Source organism: Thamnophis elegans, chromosome 5 (genome assembly GCF_009769535.1).
Source record: "Thamnophis elegans isolate rThaEle1 chromosome 5, rThaEle1.pri, whole genome shotgun sequence".
NCBI classification, from domain to species: domain Eukaryota; kingdom Metazoa; phylum Chordata; class Lepidosauria; order Squamata; family Colubridae; genus Thamnophis; species Thamnophis elegans.
This window is the reverse complement of record NC_045545.1, coordinates 66,313,656-66,334,678: the sequence shown is the minus strand read 5'-3', so window position 1 is coordinate 66,334,678 and position 21,023 is coordinate 66,313,656. Positions and strand designations below refer to the sequence as shown.

General features: G+C 39.7%; 1 protein-coding gene across 1 annotated transcript; it reads left to right on the top strand.

The window, feature by feature from the left end:
* Positions 1-10,671: 10,671 nt before the first annotated feature.
* Positions 10,672-20,348, top strand: LOC116509523 (ER degradation-enhancing alpha-mannosidase-like protein 2). The gene is made up of 11 exons (XM_032218676.1): positions 10,672-10,869; positions 13,361-13,471; positions 14,614-14,653; positions 14,958-15,063; positions 15,690-15,815; positions 16,238-16,449; positions 16,680-16,821; positions 17,485-17,609; positions 18,023-18,167; positions 19,407-19,528; positions 19,796-20,348. Exons 1-11 carry the CDS (start codon positions 10,763-10,765, stop codon positions 20,291-20,293), a joined length of 1,734 nt encoding a protein of 577 aa, XP_032074567.1. The 5' UTR covers positions 10,672-10,762; the 3' UTR covers positions 20,294-20,348.
* Positions 20,349-21,023: the final 675 nt, after the last annotated feature.

The following is a 21,023-nucleotide window of genomic DNA, read 5'->3' as shown; positions in this document are numbered from 1 at the left end:
TCAGTTTGGTTTGCTTTTTTTAAACAACTGGACAGATTAAACTTTATGGAAAACTAAAGTAAAAATGAGGATGTTTTAACAGTTTGCTATCACATCTACAAGTACTCACACAATGTATGTTTGCTCTTCATACAACCGGTTGTGATCATATCTATTCTGAACTGAATATGGAGTCTAGAAAGCAACCCCTCTAAAATAGCCTTTCCTAAGACATGTGGTATGTCTTAGAATTCCCAACAAAATTGGAATGAAATGAAAAGAAAATTCTGTCTGGAAAATGTGAGGAAGTATTCATTGGGGAAGAATATTCTGTAGTCATATACACCCAGAAATTTGTAGATAAATTAATGTTATCTATCTCATAAGTTAAGATTGGATACACACACACACACACACACACACACACACAAACACACAAACACACACACACACACACACACACACACACACACACACACACATATATATATATATATATATATATATATATATATATATATATATATATATATATATATATATTTCAACTTTTGAGTATATCATACATTGATATCAGCTCCTATAATAACCTATGGAGTGATACTTTGGGAAATCTAGTCAACAATGAATTGATTATATCTTATACAAAGATCTCTGAAAGGTTTTTTTCATGGTACCAAAAACTGCAATCTACACAAACAACAGTCCTCTTTAGAAAGATTCATTTCAAATTCACCCCCAGCATCAATCCAGTATTTAAAAAAAAACAGAGCATATTGTGTTTAATTTAACAAGATTGGAAGGGGTGCACTTTCTTCCTGGCTGGGGAATACTGGGAGTTGAAGTCCACACATTTTAATGTTGCCAAGTTTGAAAAACACTGACTTAAGTCTATGTTTTGCCAAGTGTCATTGCAGTGACCAGGTGTCCAGGCAATTGGTTATATTGCATCCAGAGACAATTAGCACACTAGTGAATAAAGAAACTTTACCATTTGTTTTTAACTCAAGCTAAAATAAAACACATACACACAGTACCTAGCAAGATGACTCCCAAATCTCTGGCAAACTGTCAAGATTTCCTTAATAATAAACAACAGAGATATCTCAAGGTCTGCCAATTGCTAGGTTCTTTCAGAAGTTCCCAACAAACAACAAGCATCCCACGATTTGTATCAGAACCTGGCACTATGGCTTCATAGCCCTGCTTCTGTGATCCTGAGATTGCAAGACTTGGCCTTGATCCTGACCAGGTGGCCCATCACTGTGGGATGAGAACCGAAAGTTTGAGACTTTCCCAGATAAGAAAGGCTTTGCAGTTATGTGAAGATTCCCCATCCACCACCCACCACCCCGGCCGTCCATCTCTTGTATTCAGCAAGCAAAAATTAGCTCAGAATGAGCTCTAAATCTTTAGACTGTTCTTAATTATGAAGGAGAAGTCAAAATATATCACTAAACCTCTCATAATACAGTGGTCTGATGCATTAACATAACAGACAATGTCCAATCAGGACATCTAACTGGCTCTTTAGGAGGGTCAAATGTTACAGCCCTCTTTTTAGGTATAGAAAAATAAAAGAACATATGGCCGTAGCCCCCTGACAGGTGGCATGAAGTTTCTGGATTGGCTAGGTAAAGGTAAAAGTTCTCCTTGCAGATATGTGCTATTTGTGCCCGACTCTAGGGGCAGGTGCTTACCTCCATTTCAAAGCTGAAGAGCCAGCGCTGTCTGAAGATGTCTCCATAGTCATGGGGCCGGCATGACTAAATGCCAAAGGCGTACGGAACACTGTTACCTTTCCACCAAAGGTGGTCCCTATTTTTCTACTTGCATTTTTACATGCTTTCGGTCTGCTAGGTTGCTAGAAGCTGGAAAAGTAACGGGAGCTCACTCTGTTACACGGCACAAGGGATTCGAACCACCAAACTGCCGACCTTTCTGATCCACAAGTTCAGTGTCTTAGCCACCGTGTCCATGACATTAACCCTTCCTTAAAGTGAGCAAAGTAGTACTTTACATATGCTACACCACAAGGTCCAGAAACATAGACTGCAGGAGCCAGTTATAGGTCATATATTCTAGCTCTGGATATGTCCACAATAGCCCCATATTAGTGTTAATGATCCCAAAACTATTTCTTCATATTACAGGTAGTCCTTGACTTACAATGGTCATTTAGTGACCAAAGTTACAACAACAATGAAAAGAGTGACTTATGACCATTTTTCACACTTACGACCTTTGTAGCAGTCCCACAATCATGTGATCATAATTCAGATGCTTGGCAATTGGTTCAACACTTATAACTGTTCCTGTGTCCCAAGGTCATGAAATTTATTACCTTTTGCAACCTTTTGAATAGCAAAATAAATGGGGAATCTAGATTCACTTAACAACCAGGTTACTAAATTATAAACTGCAGTGGTTCATTTAACAACTGTGGCAAGAAAGGGCATAACAAATGTCTCCCTTAACAGCAGAAATTTTAGGCTCAATTGTGGGCCAAAGTTGAGGACTACCTGTATAACACATTGTGGTTTTTGCAGAAGCTCAGAACATTTTTTTAACAACAGTGGCCTGAAGTTAAAATAGTCCATACATTACATTAAGCTATACTGACTGGGTTCACATATCTTGTTATGCTAAATAAACAAATGTATCATGGCTTAGTTTTGGCTTTGAATCAGGCCATTTAAATAAGCAGGGCTACCATATCTATACCATATCTACTTCACATTTTTCCCATACTGATCAAGAATTTCTATGTATTAAAATTGCCCCTAATCTTTATTGCGGCTAGTATAAGAAGTCTGGAAAATATTGAAAAACATATTTTGCTCTGAAGATATTTGCTCCTTCCATTTTGTTTTCTAGTCACATATTTTGTGTTTCAAAAATACTTAAGTCAACTTTTAAAATTCAGTAACTGACTGATAAAGAAATTACTATTCCGGTGTATAGCAAATGATAATGGTCTAGAACACTGTTAAATTTAAGTCCTGAAAATGAACTTTAATAAAATGTGCTTCAATAATGGACAGTGACAGCTTTTAGAGAAATCAGCTTCAATTCTTTGATTCTCCCAGGAATGCAGTGAGATATACTCAAGCAGCCTTGAGCCACAGAATAAGCAAGCAGACAGCTTTATGATAAATGGTCCTAGAAACCTAAATTACAACTGCACCAAATGAACAATATGTCCAAATTATTTTGGTGGCTTTTTGTTGTTGTTGTTGCAACGACAGCTGGCAGGAATGATGTGTGGCTAGTTTTCTCTATAAAGCGACAGTGACACCTAGTGGGCATAGCACCCCAAAGAAGAAATTAGATTTTAGCTTCAAGGTTGCTGCAGGCGAAATGTCCCTCATCTAAACAACAGAATGGATACATCAAAGAACAATAAAATATCATGAGGTTTCCTCTATGAAATAGTACAGCAGGATTAAATCCATACATGAAGAGTAACGGTTATACTAGTCAACAGAAAGCATAGGTTGATCCCTCCCTTCCTTATTCAATTCAAATTCTCCTGGAGCTAGAAAAATGCTATTATTACTATTATCATTTAAATTATGAGCATCATAAATTCACACCTTGTTTTAAATGGTGGGCAACCTATTGCCCACAGACTAAAGTTCATGCTGCCTTTGGTGCCATGCTCAATTTAAGCATAAGCTAAATAAACCAGAGTTTAGACCTCACAAAATTTGGCTTTTATAATGTTATGTGGGTTTTTTTATATGTACTGTAATCTATGACAGAGATTATAATCTGTTAAAGAAACCAAGGCAGTCAAATGTTAAATAAGTAATCAGTAAATACATTAGTTTGAAAATAATTTGTATTTTTCACTTTAAATGCCTTGCTATTAAATAATGAAAAAAAATGTTTTCAATTTTTTGTGGCCATCCAAGGCCCTGTCTTGATAAACACCTTAGTCCATCGTTTTTTCAGCCTTGGGGACTTTAAAATGTGTGAACTTCAACTTCAAGAATGCTGGATGGAGAATGTTCAAGGGATGCCAACTAGAGTGACTGTCTCTAACCACTTTTGTCTCCACCTGCCAAGACCCCAGCAGATTATTCATCAAGAATTGTGGCCCTCAAAACTAAAACAAAAAGAGTAGTAGTTATTGTTTATTACAACTACTACCCCAGCCTACAAGACTCTGGGCAGCTGATAGTATTCTACAAAGAAGTGCAAAAAGCAATTAAAAATCTGTTAAGAGGTGACTCAAACAAAAATAACCATACCAATTAAAAACAGTAAAGGCTCCAGTTCCAATAAAGACTCCAGCCCCATAATAGAGACTCCTTAGGCACACTAAGGTTCCCAGGCCCAGTGAACAGAGCCTTCTGGAACTTCAGAGAGTGAGTACCGTACATATCTCTGGGAGGGTGCTGTTCCATTTTCTATCCCCTTGCTTACTCAATTTGTGTCCTCTTGAGACCCCCCCCCTCTTACAATTCAGGAAAAGAGGCCGCTTCTCTGCAGTCAATTTATTTCCTTATTTGCACCTGATCTCAATCTTATTAAAAGGGATTGGGGGGGGGGGAAGGCATCCATGTTGACCAACTATTTCCAGTGTAAAAATACATCTTGTACATTTTGAACATTCTTAAAATAAATTGCAGCAATTGAAGAACTGTGAAAATTATCAGAGACTCTGGCTTGGTGGACAGTAGATGTTTCCCTAAGGTGACCAGATTTTCAGATTGGTAAAGAGGGACACCATTGACCGGGGGGGGGGGGGGCCTTGATTAAAAATTTTATATTTTGTCAAACATGACCCCAGGACACTGAAACCATCATAAATACGAATCTGTTGCCAAACATCAAAATTTTGATCACGTGACCATGAGGATGCTGCAACGGTCGCTAAGTGTGAAAATGGTCGCTAAGTGTGAAAATGGTGATCAGACACTTTTTTCAATGCCATTGTAACTTTGGTCACTAAATGAACTGTTTGAGACTTGCATTATAATGCCTTATGCCAGCTTACATTTTCAAGAGAGAGAAGCTAAACTCCTTGTTAGAATTGAAATAGAAATGAATAGAGTAGAGTAAAATAGAATAGAACAGTTTATTAGCCAAGTGTGATTGGACACACAAGGAATTTGTCTTTGGTGAATATGCTCTCAGTGTACGTAAAGAAAAATAAAATAGTAAGATAGTGGGATCCTTGCTGCACCAAGCCTTCACTAATCCTCTCATTTTCATCAAAAACAGTAAAAATCACTCATGCTTTTTTATTTCTATTTATTATTTTGCTATGGCCACATATGAATATATATGCACATTCCAAACAGATTTTCTTACTAAACAGCCACCATTCTCATCCATAGGCCACTAAATGCCTCACCAACCTTTTCTGTATTCTTTCATTTCCTTCCATCCATTTTATTTATTTAATACAGAGTAGATTAGGCTGTCAGCCTTAGTCATTCTTCTAACATGACAACAATTCTTACCAACAAGGACGGTATTGGCACATTTTAGCTAATGCAACCTAAACATAACCAAAGCCTATTTCACTTCAAGTATGCTAACTTTATTCTATGCCTTCCCACGCATTACATGGCTTGAACGTTCGCGGATCGCCACCAAATTGCACAGGTGGTTGTTCTACCAGATGGACATCCTTACTTTTTCTCGAAAACGGGAGAGAGGCTGCCTTTCCTAGTCTAGCCCCGTAACAACAACCCTACGAGGTAGGCTGGGTTTTTTAAAAAAGCGAGTGTCAGGGAATTCTGCAACTGCATCACCTCTTCGCTGCTCTCGCTTCCCAGGGAGCTCCCTTTCCTCTCACCAAGCAGCCCGTTCTCGGAACAAAACGGAGAGGCTCAGAGGCGGATACGCCTGGCAGTCGATGGGGATGGTGCTGAGAGGGGCGTGCGCTGGGAAAGGGAGCTTGCGCGGTCCGCCTCTGAGCCTCTCCGCGCAGTCACCCCCTTCCCCGTCACGCCCCCCACCCCAAAAACAAACCACCAGCGCTCCTCCCGCTCCCCCACTCCCCAGGCCTGCAGTGCCTTTTCTTCCCGTTCGGCTCCGAACCACCGTCACGGACCTCTTTTGGCTCCGCTCTAGGCACGGGCCGCCGCGCCGCCGTCCTCCCCTCCATCATTCCCCCTCCTCCCAGAGCACCACCGGAAACATGCCAACCTCAATACGGATGCAAAGGCATCACATCGCCGCTACCCATGTTCACGAGGTGCCGGGCATTGCAGGGCGCAGAGGAAGCCAGCAGACAGAGGGGAGACTTGGGGAGGGGGGAAGGAAGAGATCCCGTCCAGGGTGAAAAGAGGGAAAAGCGGAGAGCCTACCCTGGACGGGATCTCTTCCTCCCCCACCCCCCCGGTCTCCCGTCTGTCTGCTGAGTTCCTCTGTGCCCTGCGATGCCTGGCGCCTCGTGAACATGGGTGGTGGCGATGTGATGCCTTTGCTTTGCAGGTGCCTCAGTTGATCGTGGGCGGATCTCAATTGATGAGGAACTCAATAATGGTGGCACATAAAGCTTTTTTCCCCCCTCGGAAACTGAAGCTCGTTTAAAGAAAAAGGGAAGGGCGGGCAGCTTCACGTGAGTGAGTAACTCCGGCGGTGGGAATTGGGAGGCTTTGGGTGGGCAGCGGCGCTTCCCTTGCAAACGGGGATCAGCGCACTCGCCGCCTCCCCCTCCCCTGGGAGGAGCTCTGCAGCGGGACAGACGAATGGAGGGGGAGATCACCCCTTCCTTTTCCGAGCCCCCAAACCCCGTCATCCCTGGCCTGCACCCCTGCGCCCAGGCTCCTTTGGGTTTGGGGCTAATCCGAATGGGTGGAGCAGGGGATCCCCAGGGCGGAGGCCTCCCGGTGCAACGGTCTTCTGCAGCTCCGGAGCTAACCTTCGCCTTCCCGCCCAGGATTGCAAGGCTGGAGGCCTCGGCAGCAGCCACCCCCACCCCCAGCCGGCCAACCCTCGCCTGTACCATGAGTTTACCGGCCAGGTATCCATTGAGCTGGAGGGCAGGCACCGTGGCTTCCTCGCGGCTAGTCTCCCTGCTTTCCCCGGGCTCGGCTCCATTTCCTCCCCACCCATTTTCACTCCCTCGACTGAGGCCTTCGCCCCGCCCAAACCTACCTGCCAGCGGACCCTTGCTACGAACCTCCGCAAGGAGAACCGATACACGTGGCCGCCTCTTTTCCCTTCCGCGGCCACTTCCAGCCTGCCTTCTCACATGCTGGTCAAGCGCTTCCTGCCCGTCCTTCGCTTTGGGGATCCTTCGCTTGCTCTCTTCAGCGCGCTTTGCATTTTTAGCCCTCACTTCTCATCTCTGCCTCCCCGGCTCAGCTGCGCCCTCGCTTCTCCCACCCGCCAACGATCATCCCAGAGACTGCAAGCAGAGACTAAAGGAAGACCGCATTTCAGTTAGCGCACCTCGGAGTCACCGATGCCAGCTTCCCCGCTGCGACTGGCGGGAACGGCAATGAAAGCTCGGGCTTCACTCCTCCGTCTGGGGCTGCGGCTAACAGGGATGGCCAAGCGCTTTCCTCAAAACCCCCGCCTTCCACACACACCCGGCTTCCAAAATCCGGGGAGTTGCGGGGACGATCTTCTTCCCCTCTCTCAGGTTGCCCGGTTCCCCCCCCCCAGTTCCTCTCATGAGTAGCTCGCAAGGGAAGGCCTTCCCTTCCCTTGCTAAAGGCCACCGCCGCCCACCCGAAGCGGCGAAGCCTCCTGATTCCCACCGGCACCGGAGTTACTCACCAGGGCAGTGCAGCAAAAACAAACAGCGAAGGCGAAATGAAATGGAGACTCGTGAGAGTCACGACTCGCGCGGCTTGCTTAAGCGGACTCCAGCCAATCAGTGAGCTGGCTGGGATGGAAAATTTTAAGCACCCTCGTGCGTGCTTAAAGTTTTCCATCCTAGCCAGCTCACTGATTGGCTGGAGTCCAGGCCAATTAAATCAATGAGCGGCAGGCTGGGCTGGCTTAAATTTGTAGGTAGCATAGAACAGAACGATGAGCCAGCCCAGCAGCTGATGGGCGGGAGCTGCGAGCGCCAAAAAAAGTGTGCCTTTTAAAAAAACGGGCGGGACGCGGGGAAATGTATCAAAAAGCGGGGGTGTCCCGCCAAAAGCGGGATGTCTGGTCACCTTATGTTTCCCATGAAGTGCTAGCTGTATGCTAGGAACATTTTACCCAGTTTTATAGCTCTTTCCTATGCAGCCTGCAAAGGAATTGGTGTTTGTTTAATTTGTCTCAACCAGTGTTTTTCAAATTTGGCACCTTTAAGATGTGTGGATTTTTGGCTGATGAATTCTGGGAGTTGATATCTTTAAGTTGATGATACAACAAATTTTGAACAATTAGTAATTTCATCACTGTTTATGGTGCTTCCTTGTGGTCGGTATGGAACAGAATGCAAGCTAAATCCCCCTGCTATAGGAAAGTAGTTATGAAAGAAATGTCCTTCTGGGTTCAGCTCCAAGTGGGGAAAAAGACACTGGAGACATGGAGGCTGCTTGGAAAGATGGTTTATTGGTGGACAGGACCACATGGCTTGAGTCCTGAACAGAAAAGGTGATCACATGCTTCAATGTTGGTGGAGAAAAGAGAAGGGCGGGCTGAGATAATGAGTCCCTGGTTTTATGCCCTTTCTGGCCTTTGATCTTGAGTTTGTATTCTGATTGGTTGTCAGACTCCCATGGAGCCATGCAGGGGCAACTCTCTAGGCTGCGTTTTGAATCCAGGTTTGGTTGAGATGCCATGTGAGGAGTTGGGAAAAGGGCCAATATTATCATGCCATAATCCCATTTCCCTGGAGCTGAAGGGGAGAACTCTTTATTATGTAAAGGGACTGGCTTGGCCTTTTTAATGGCCCACTGACAAAGTGAGTGGGGGCAGGAAGCTACAGGGAGCTATTCTCTCTTAAAACATGTTTCTTCCTTTTCACATCCAGGGAAATATAATATTCTGCCTTTTCAATATTTCCTGGGATATTTCATTTTTCTGGGAGAGGACTGGGTGATAACTTCCTACAATGGTTTGAGGAAAACAATGGAAATATAGAAAATAGTAAGAAACAGTCAACTGGTGTAGTAAAAAATTCTTGATGTCAGCTTTTCATCCTACTGAAAATGACACCAGGAAGAGCAAAAAGAAGCAAGCAAACAGACAGTGCAATTACTTTAAACTTACTTCTTAGTGTTCATAGTAAATATAATTTGGATTCAGTTTCATAGACTATAAATAAGACAGAAAATCTCACATGGTCATAAAAACACGCATGGTTTTTGGTAGAGGTAGGGATAAATATATTAATACAAGGTCTACGCCTTTGAGATGACTTTTGAAATGGACTTGTCAAGAGCCATGGATAATGGAAGTTGTAACTAAATAATATCTGGATTGCCAGGGCTTTGCAATCCTAAATATTCATCACTTTTTCCATGTCTTGATATAAGAGAAGAGACATCTGTGACATCACCAGCAGTTATACATATATGTGTATGTGTGTATATATATATGTGTGTGTTTGTGTGTGTGTGTTTATTTGTGCTGATAAATAAATAAAGGGAGACTAGTATAGATCTATTTCAAGCTATTTAGCTCTCATCAACTAGCCATACCCTTACTGGGATTCGAACCTGTGCTGTATTCGAACCTGTGCTGTAAGGGTATGGCTAGCTGATGAGAGCTAAATAGCTTGAAATAGATCTATACTAGTCTCCCTTTATTTATTTATCAGCACAAATAAAAAAGCAAATATAACAAAGGCAATGGGTTTCTGTCGTGATGGACTCTTGTGACGAGCCGATTGACAGATGATGGAAGCAGTTAGCTTCCTCCCATAATTGGGGCTTACCAGGGGTTGTGACACTATATATATATATATATATATATATATATATATATATATATATATATATATATATATATATATATATATATATATATATAAAATTAGTCTCCCTTTATTTATTTATCAGCACAAATACAACAAAATGTAACAAAAAGGCAACAGTAAAAAAAAATATTGGGTTTCTGCCTGGATGGTCTCTTGTGACGAGCCGAAGGACAGAGAATGGAAGTAGTGATCTTCCTCCCATATTTGGGCATACCGGGGGTTGTAAAAAAAAATCTTATGTATGTATGTATGATGTATGTATGTATGTATGTATGTATGTATGTATGTATGTATGTATGTATCTGCAGATATAAATTCATTTCAGATTCATTATCATCCCAGGATTGAAATTCAACTAATAAAATCAAGGTTTCCTTACTTATCTACTGACCCTCAACTGATTATGGTGATGCTTGTGATCTTTACTAAGAAAAACTTTAATAGTCAAAATGCAGTTCTTCATACCTGGCATACAATACACACAGTTATCTGCTACAGTAAAACATGACATTATTTTTAAGCAACCCATTTTTTTCTGATTCACACACTGATAACATCGAACACTGATAATGTTACCTAGTTTAAATAATGAAACGTCTGCAAGAAAACCAGCAAGCTCAGAGACCACCAAAAAAACCCTGAAACTAAGCAGCTGGAGCACAAACGCCTCTGGCGCAGCCGCATTGCCAGAGTAACAGAGCAACCAATCCTTTCATCCTACGTCGTCACTAACGCCAGCACTGAGTACGCCGATGCTCCTGATTGGAGCGCGGGGAAAAAAAAGCTGGGGGTGTGGGCAGGGACGGAGGCGGAACCCGGAAGTGAGTGCGCGGTCCCTCTCTAGATGGCTGCCGAGCGGTGTATTGGGAAGCCCCGGTAGCGAACGCTTCGTAGATGCTGCGCTCACTCCACTCGCTGGGCTGGTTCTTGTTGTGGGTGCTGCACTCGCCTGGGCAACCCTCCCTTGCCGCCGGGAAAGAGGTCGACGTCAACTATTACAGGTGAGCCGGACGGGGGTCCTGAGTTCAAGAGCTCTGCTTCCCCACCGTCCCGGAGAAGGCGCAGCGGGACTCCCTGAGTTACCCTTTCGGCTTTAAGGCAGGCGGGACTTGACCTCTAAAGCTCCTTGGCGCCTCTGTTGAAGGGCAAACATGGACCTGCAAAACTTTCACGTGTGCAAATTCCCCGGCTTTTTCTCTGAAGTTGCAAAGAAAGGTGTGTGAGCGCCCTTACAAAGGGAATGAAATCAATATTTCAAAGACGGGGCGGGCCGTTGATTAATTCTGATAGAAAAAATGACGAGACAAAAGCCTTTTTTAAAAAAACTGGGGAAAAGCTCTTTTCAGAGAGTCAACCAGGTGGAGAGGAGCAGAAAAAAATCCCAGGAGGCTTACAAGTGTAAATAAAAGCAAGCCTGTCATACTGCTGCTATTCAGTGAAAACTTTTTTTTTTTTGCCTGAAATCTAATTTTGTCTTCTGAAACTTTAATGTCTAGAATACATTGTCTTCTGGCAGGATATTGACGGAGACATTAAGGTTTACAAATTAAAAATCCGAGTAAAAATTAAGAAAGGAAGAAAAAAAAGAGGAGGAAAGATATAATATAGGTAGTCCTCAGCTTACAACAAAGTGATCATTCAAAGTTACAAGGGCACTGAAAAAAGTGACATGACCATTTTTTCACACTTATATCCATTGCAATATCCCCATAGTCGTGATCCAAATTCAGATGCTTGGCAACTGGTTCGTGTTTATGACAGTTGCAGTATCCTGGGGTCATGCGATCACCTTTTGCAACCTTCTGACAAGCAAAGTCAATGAGGAATCCAGATTCACTTCATTAACTTACCAAATGCAATGATTCACTTAACAACCGTGGCAAGAAAAGTTGTAAAATGGAGTAAAACTCACTAAACAAATATTCACTTAGCACCATTTGGGCTCAATTTTGGTTGTAACTTGAGGACTACCTGTAATGCCAAGATTCTATTATATCATAAAGTGTTTTCCTATCTGATGGGCAAAGCTTATTTTTCCTTGCTGGTTAAAAACATGTTTTGCTTTAAAATGGGCAAGGAAATTACCCCACCAACATGAGTAATTCGTAACAGGATTACTAGATATAGGAACTTCAAAAATGCATACAACTAACATATGGCAACGAAGAGGCAGTAACTTTTGCTTCCATCCAGCAGACCATATCTGATATTTCATGATACAGGAAGACCAGATCTCCGCGATGAGGGAATCTTAACTGTGGGACTCAATCCCAAGAGAAGTGTAGCTATTCCCCTTGTGGAATTTTAAATGACAAAAACATGTTTGTTCATGCAGGCCTTTGAGATATAATTTGCCCACAGTATTTTTTTTTCCTGTTTAAAAATGTCCTTAGTATTTTTTCCAATTTAGGGATTTGATATTGAAATTATGTTATTAAGTTAAATGTTTCCATTAATAAAATTGGTATTTGGAGGAGAAAGACTGGTATATAAAGTAATTATGTTTACTATGTAAACCTATGTAACTATCCATCTACCAATAGGCAGCAATATAAATTCAATAAATAAATAAATTAGGAACTCTTATAATATTAAGCAACTGTTTAGTTCCATGACAAATGCATTCCTTTTTGTTACCCTATAATCCCAGTTTTTTCTACTGAACCAGAGTGATTTTTGGTTAGGAAATAGATGTTGGTAACTTGCTTGGATTCTGGCTCATGAATGGAGTTAAGTTATTTTTATTTTTGCTATGAATGGAGTTGCCACATCCAAGTGACAACTGTTTTATACATACATCTTGCAGCAAACACTATTTTAAGAGTTGAATTCATTCTAGGAGAAGCTTAATAAGTGGTACTTTCTTCATCAATGTTGTTTTAAATCAAATTATTCCTACTGAGTCTCTGTTATAATTTGTTGAATAAGCAATTAAGGTGCATCAAATGTAATAATGCTAAAAGGTTAATGAAATTGTAAATTTAAAAGACGTCATATAGCAGAAATAATTCATCCTGTCCAATCCCTTGTATGCATTCCAATACATGTATCAATTTGCATGGTGATTGTATTTTTATTGTAATATATCAAATGAAGGGATAACTTGCATAAATCTATAAAGAGGGCTTGTAACTCATCTTTAGGTGTCTTTCTCTTCCACTTCAGGTAGCTATTCTCTCAACAACCCCATTTGTGTGTCAATTGTGTCTGAAGCTCTAATTTAAATGTAGTCCTGAAAAATCCTTCATTACCCTTAGTTTTGTGATATGAACATGAGATGATGAGGAATAGCAATGTTTGAAACACTGTTCATTACATACAATATAGCTTTTATGTTATGCTTTTAAGGTGGTAGACTTTTATATTTGAATTGGTTTTTAAGGATGAAGTCCTTAGAAACACTGAAAGTATGCTAGCATTTTGAGGGAAAACAATGTTTTGTATTAGTCATGTTCAGTAAAGTTACAATTATATCTTTCTTTTCTTCCTTAGAGACCGAGTCAAGTCCATGTTTTATCATGCTTATGATAACTATCTGGTAAATGCCTTTCCCTACGATGAGCTGCGTCCTTTGACATGTGATGGGCAAGACACTTGGGGAAGGTACTGGGAAATCAATATCATTGATCTCTTATGAAATTTTCAAGTAGCAGCTTGCTACAGAATATCTCAACTTACTAGGACAGGGGTCCATAATTTTGTCAAGCCAAAGGGCATATTTACTTTTAAATTGCATGCATGTTAAATTAAGTAATCTCATTGGTCTGTCTAATCATTTTCCTTTGTGAGGGCCATAGGTGGTTCTCAGCCTATATACCTATACAAAAGAAATTGGAGCTTGTGGCAGAAAAAACAACATATTCACATCTTCTCAGAGAAAATTGACTAGCCTTTCCCAATCTGGACAGATTTATAGATTTCAGTTCCAAAGGTTTTTAGCAACAACTATGTTACCTGCAGAATCCTGAAAGTCAAAGTTCCCACACCTAGAAAACATCTAGGTTAGAGGAAGCTGATATTAAGCCACAAACTGCATAGAACTGCAATGAAAACAAGACAATATCTCATTAATAGTAGTTGTATAGCTTCAGCTATGAAAAGCTACTCTGGTGGAATGGATTAGAAACACCCAGGTTTTAAACCCACCCTCAGCCATGGAAGCTTATTATTTGACCTTGCCATTCATTCTCTCAGGCTAACCTCCCTCACAGGATATTTGGGGAAAAATTGGAGACGCTATTACATATGCCCTTTCTATAGGATTATACAGGGTTCTGAAAGAAAGATGGGTATATAAATCCAATGAAGCAGAAGCAGCCTGGGTGTCTGAGATAATCTGTGAATATGACACAGAACAACATTCATTATGTAAAGGCCTTTTAATCCTGTCATGGACATCTAAGTGTCCAATCCAGTTATTCCAGTTTTTATGTGCAGTGAATCTATGGTATTTGTTTATAATATGAGTCCACCTGTATTAACAACAACTTCAAGTGTATACTTTGATACATGAACGTTATTTGTAAAAATATACTTAGATTGTGATGTAATCTCAGAGAAATGGATCTATGATTTCTTATTTGGAAAGTTGAGCATATCAAAACTGTTTAAAATTTATTCATACAACAACATGGATTTTTTTCTGACATTTTAAGATTAAAAAGTGTGCGTAACATGTTACTTATGGTTGACATGTCCCTTCCCTCATGCCACTGCTTTTTTTCCCCTCATGGTTTCTTTTTCAGTTTTTCTCTCACATTGATTGATGCCCTGGATACACTGCTAGTAAGTATTGATAATAACTTCATTTTTCATTCATACATTTTCTATACATATCCTTGGATAGATAGCAAAGAATAGCTTTTGTTCTCCATGCTTGTTGTTTCTGTTTCTCCATTTGGGAGATTAAGAATGATGCATTTTCCATACATCTTGATGGTTCGTGTCTTGAAAGCATGAAGGAGTTAGATGTCACATTCAATCCCTGAGCATGAAAAGATGGATTATGGCTATGCAGTGTTTTGTATCTTGTAATGTTTTCTTCTCATCCTTTAGTAAGATTATGTCTTACAAATCTTTTTTTTTCCAGATTTTGGGGAATGTCTCTGAATTCCAGAGAGTTGTTAGTGTGTTGCAGGAGGGCATAAATTTTGATATTGATGTAAATGCTTCTGTCTTTGAAACCAATATCAGAGGTGAGTTGGCAAAGAATCTTGCAAAATAATATGGATTACCTCTGATTTGCAATATAGATTCTAAAAGAAGATTCTAAAACTTCCCTAACTAACAAGAGCACAGTTTCATTGCCTACCATTAACATCCAGCCGCCTTCTCAAACTTGGTGGCTATCAGATATTTTAGATTCAATTTCCATAATCGTTACCCAGCATAGCTATTGATTAGGGAAGTAAAATTCCAGCACATATGGAAGATATCAAGTTAGGGAAGGGAGCTCGTTAGAAATCTTTGATATAAACTAGTAAATTGCTTTTATCTTTGTCTGATTTTTCAAAATGCTTGTTCTTCATTTATGGCTTTTGAATAAGCATAATGAAATCTCAATTTTTTCATTAAAAAATTCCTTTGCAGTGATCAAAGGCAAAATTGTTGCTGAGTTAAAAGTTATAGCATCACCTCAGAGAAGTAGAATTGAATGCCTTGCTCTTCTACCTTTATTGAAAAGCAAAGGACATTTGCAGGCCTCACTATTTCTTTGGTTCATTCGAATATGCCATGACAAAACTAAAGGGCAGCTGTATGTATATCCTTTGTCCTTGGCACAATCCACTGCTTGTAAATAACCTTGATCTGTATTTTGCAGTGGTTGGTGGTCTCTTATCTGCTCATTTGCTGTCAAAGAAGGCTGGTGTTAAAGTAGAAGCAGGATGGCCATGCTCTGGCCCCCTCTTAAGGATGGCAGAGGATGCTGCTCGAAAACTTTTGCCAGGTGAGCATTCTTGCTGAAGCTTATCATTTCTTGTGCCCCCTATTATGTGCTGGGGGGGGGCATAGTAGGCTACATGGTACATGAAAAGAATATAGAATTGTGAGTAACATACCAGAAACTCCTAAAGTTTCCCAATGGTTCACTGGATGCCAAATAGAAAGAGATGGCCATCTCATTATTTGAAAATCAAGAATTGTGGCCCTCGGTATACTGGAAAAAGTTACTAAAAGTTGGCATGTCTGTGAAAACATAGATTGCATGTTGCCTTGATTAATAGCAGCCTGTATATTTTGGGCCAATGTGTTGGCTTTATAAAACATACCATGGTGCATTTAATTACGTCATAGGGTAGAAAGTTGGCCTTGATAATACCTTTTCAAGCCCTGTAAATATTTAATAATATTCAAAACTTTGTTTTGAAGCCTTTCAGACTCCAACTGGAATGCCATATGGAACAGTGAATTTACTACATGGAGTAAATCCAGGAGAGACACCAGTTACTTGTACTGCTGGGATTGGTACATTTATAGTGGAATTTGCTACCTTAAGTTATCTTACAGGGGACACAGTATTTGAAGATGTTGCCAGAAGGGCTCTTAAGACTCTCTGGAAAAATCGTTCTGATATTGGCTTGGTGAGTATCCCAAACCGAAGATTCTAAACCAAGATTTAATTCTTAAGAATTACAATGGCGCAATAAAAATGCTGTTGAAAGGGCTACAAGTGAATTATTTGTATTACATATTAGATACTATTTTTTAAGCTTCCATTGATTAGCAAAATATAACTTTTTACTGAATGGAAAGGAAATGCAAGACCATGTTAATCTTACCCAAACCTTTAATAACTGAGTTTTTCCTTCAGGTAGGTAATCACATTGATGTTATTACTGCCAAATGGGTAGCCCAGGATGCTGGGATTGGAGCAGGAGTAGATTCCTACTTTGAATACCTTGTTAAAGGGGCCATTCTGCTGCAGGATGAGGAGCTGATGTCCATGTTTCTAGGTGAGTTCCTATGGTTATGCAATGTGTACTTCAAGTTATTTTTAGTGCAATACACTTAGTATGGAATAAGAAACCAAAGACAAAAACTCTAGGAAAAGAATGCCTCCTTTATATGTTTCTCATTATTCCTTACCCAGTCATTATGTCTTCTCCTTCAGTCACTCAAAATCAGATGGCATTTTGTTCTTCTCCTATCTCCAATTATTGGCCATCTAAGCCTTCTAAATATTCAGTGTTTACGTTCTGCCTTAGTCTCTTGCAAAATACCTTCACTAAGATTTATGTACATAAACAGTGAGATAAATAATTGCATTCACTATGTAACTGTACTTAATCCAATCTTGCTTACATATATCAGCTTTAAAGATACTTTATGTTTTGTCCTCTCCTTCCTGGAATAGCATCTGTCTTGAAAATGTCTGGTTAGTGACCAGATTTTATAGTAATTTTGGACTCTCTTTATGCTACTGTTCTTTTGTTTAAGCATAAAAGGAAGATTGCACCTTAAATATTTAGTGTATATTCCATTTTATCATGATACATTGAAAAGATGTATAATAAAATATTTATTTATTAAATGTTTCTAGAAATTCATATAGAAATTAGAAACTTAATTTCTTACTCAATACTTGTCATTGGTTTTTACCTTTCCTTTCACTCTAGATTATAATAAAGCTATAAAAAACTACACCAAATTTGATGATTGGTATCTGTGGGTTCAAATGTATAAAGGAACTGTCTCAATGCCAGTTTTTCAATCTTTGGAGGCTTTCTGGCCTGGCTTACAGGTAACAAATTGCTCTAAACTTCATTAGCATAGCTAAAATATATATGTATAAATTTTATTAGCGTAAGTGTCTAATGCTGTAGATTGTGTTCTAAATATAAGTTGAATAATCTCATCTTAAACATAAATACTAAGTATAATTTTAATTTTACAATTATAATGCAGATGTCTGTTGTCTTGCTATCAAAGTGTGCCCTGTTTTTCTCACGAAGAATCCAGTGGAATTATTCTTGGATAGAAATAAATTATTTTTAAAAAGCTGTTAAACCCAAATGTCTAAGTCTGTCTTTCAACAGTTTTTAAAAATCATAACTTGCTTTCCAATGCCATCATTCATCATCTCAGGAGATGGTAATATGTAGTTGTTTTATTTGTTAAAGGAAAAAATACATATTACATAATTGTTTTTTCCAGAGCCTTATTGGAGACATAGATAGTGCAATGCGAACATTTCTCAATTATTACACTGTTTGGAAGCAGTTTGGTGGGCTGCCTGAGTTCTACAATATCCCTCAGGGCTACACAGTGGAAAAGCGTGAGGGATACCCCCTTCGACCTGGTAAATATGAACATATTAGAAATATATTCTCTTACAGTAAAAAGACAAGTCTTCCTCAAAGTAGCCTCAACTTTTTGGTGACAATGTGGACATTTTTGGCAGCAATGTGGAAATCCTTTGTTACTACCTTCTTCCAGAATTTTTATTTTATTTTATCAATCTAGTCAATAGCTCTGGAATTCCTGGGTAAATCCCCATAGAGTATTAACCTGATTTGGTTTAGCCCATAGTATTGATGCTATACTTTGCTTTTAAGTGGCCCAAAGAATTTTTTCTATCAAAGAAAAGGAAGAGAGCAGGAGAGAAGAAGAGAGAAAAGGAGAGAGAACGAAGAAAGAGGAAAGGAGAGGAAGGAGAGAAGGTCTAGAAAGAGAAGGAGAGAGGGTAGGAGGCGGAAGAGGAAGAGAAGAGTAGGAGAGAAGCAAGGGAAGAAGGAAAGAGAGAGGAGGAAGGAAGGAAGCAGAGAAGAGAGAGAGGGTGAAAAGAAAAGGAAAAAAAATAGGATGGGGATAATACAAAATAGGTGTATGGGATGAACCCAGAATGTATATTTTAACCTTTTAGCTGGAAAAATAAATATGTAAAAGTGAGAGATAAGTAAGAACAATAACTATGTGAATGTGTAAGAGAATAAAAAAATTAAAAAAAAACTTTTTTTTTTAAAAAAAGATTTTTTTTTCTATCAAATGTATAGAATGCCAAGTGAGCAAAGCCCAAATGGCTCAAACAGATTTATTCTCATCTGGCTCAAGGTAGCTAAACAACAGCTTTTCACTTATACTGAATAACAGGTGAAATGTGCATAAATGAAAAGGTGCTCCTTTGTATCAAGCTTTAGCTAGTAAAAAAGCACTATATTGAAGAATTTTATGTTGAACTGTGTTTATAAGACTGAGCAATTAGCATTTTGGGCATTATATACTATTGTTGTTATTTAGAGTTTTTTTTAATCCTGCTTTTACTACTTTACAAGTAACTCAAAGCAGCAAATGTACATGATTCTGGTTCTCATCTTGTTTTCCCCACAAAAATAGTTCTATGAGGTGAGTTGGGCTGAGAAAGACTAACTACCCCAAAGTCGCCATCCAACAAGCTTTCATGCCTCTAAGACAGTACTAGAACTCTCAATCTCCTGGTTTCTAGGCCAGCTCTTTAACCACTATACCAAACTGGCTATTATATTCATTATATTCAGTACATATTCAGTAACTTTCATTTCTTTTGTTTGTGGCTTTACAGAACTAATAGAGAGTGCAATGTATCTGTATCGAGCTACACAAGATCCAACACTTTTAGAGCTGGGCAGAGATGTGGTGGAGTCAATAGAAAAAATCAGCAAAGTTGAATGTGGCTTTGCAACAGTTAAGTGTTTCTTCCAAACTTTTTTTGTTTGTGGGAATATTGGGGGTTAGTTTATTCCTTGCAAGTCTTCCTTGTTGCCAGCAAAAGCATCTTCTTGTTTCTTCTATAGTACATAAGCAATTTGAATTCTGATTCTACTGTAGAAATACCAGAATTGCCCCAGAGGTTTGTCATTAATCCAGCTTCAGTCAATCGGTAAGGTGTTAGTGCCATATGGCAAGTTTTCACATCTCAACATAACCACTTCTTTGCTTTTATTTTTTAAGATCAAAGACCTAAGAGATCACAGATTAGATAACCGTATGGAGTCCTTCTTCTTGGCTGAAACCGTGAAATATCTGTATCTACTGTTTGACCGTGACAACTTCATTCATAACAATGGATCATCCTTTGATGTCTTACCAACACCATATGGAGAATGTATTCTTGATGCTGGGGGATATATTTTCAACACAGAAGCCCATCCTATAGATCCTGCTGCGCTGCACTGTTGCCGGAATCAAAAAGAAGAACAATGGGAGGTTGAAAATTTAATGAGGGAATTCTATTCCTTGAATAAGAGTAAGAAGTTTGCTTTCACAAGAACTTCAAGTAAAATGGGAAACGGACAAAAAGATTCTACTGATACTTCCTCTGAAGATTACAAGAGACAAGGAGGCTCAGACCAGAAAGGAAAAAGGACGGTCCCATTACTGAGCTGCCCCAGTCAATCATTCAACTCAAAACTAGCTGTTATGGGACAGGTTTTCTTAGACAATGCATGATTTCTTTTCTGAAATTCAGATGTCTTGAAATCAGTAAACTTGAATTTTATTTGCATTTTGGCCACTGTTTCTCTGGGAATACACAACATCGTGCCACAGGAATCTCTAGTTCTCAAAGCAGGATACATTTGCTTTACGTGGATCCACTTTGGAAATCAAAAGTATTTGAAAATGAAAAATTAGTTACAGTGTTTTCTGATTTTATTAGGCCCTGATTCCTCCTGCATTCCTTGTTTTCAATATTTTTCAAAACCAAGGGAAATAAAAGGCAAAGATGTCTGGGTGATTGGTAGTACTGCAAGATGTGCGCTGTGATGGTCGTGTTTTAAACATTTATCCTGGGCTACTTCAATAACATTTGAGCAATGACAGCAAGGGTGTTCTTTCAGTGATGCTCAGTCAATTATGGCTCTATAGAGTTTCTCAGTCGTCCAGGTCATGGTTGTCCCAAAGTTGTTGTTTCAGAAGGCAACTGGACTTTGTTTTTTTTTCTTTTGAAGACATTTTGCTTCTCATCCAAGAAGCTTCTTCAGCTCTGACAGGATAGTGGGGAATGGAAGGATTTATATTCCTTGCAGGCAGCTGGTCATTTGCATCCTTTTAGAGGGTTGTTGAAACACTTGGAAGTTTATCTGTGTCTTCGGGGGTCACCTGAGTAGTCGAAATAGTTCCTGTGTTCTACACTTTTTTCCTCTGGAAATAGGAATGGATTTCCAGAGGAAAAACTGCA

Coding starts and splice junctions, on each gene's coding strand:
- LOC116509523 (XM_032218676.1), top strand. CDS start 10,763: ATGCTGCGCTCACTCCACTCGCTGGGCTGGTTCTTGTTGTGGGTGCTG. Junction 15,064..15,689: donor CTTTGAAACCAATATCAGAG/GTGAGTTGGCAA, acceptor TGTATTTTGCAG/TGGTTGGTGGTCTCTTATCT. Junction 15,816..16,237: donor TGCTCGAAAACTTTTGCCAG/GTGAGCATTCTT, acceptor TTTGTTTTGAAG/CCTTTCAGACTCCAACTGGA.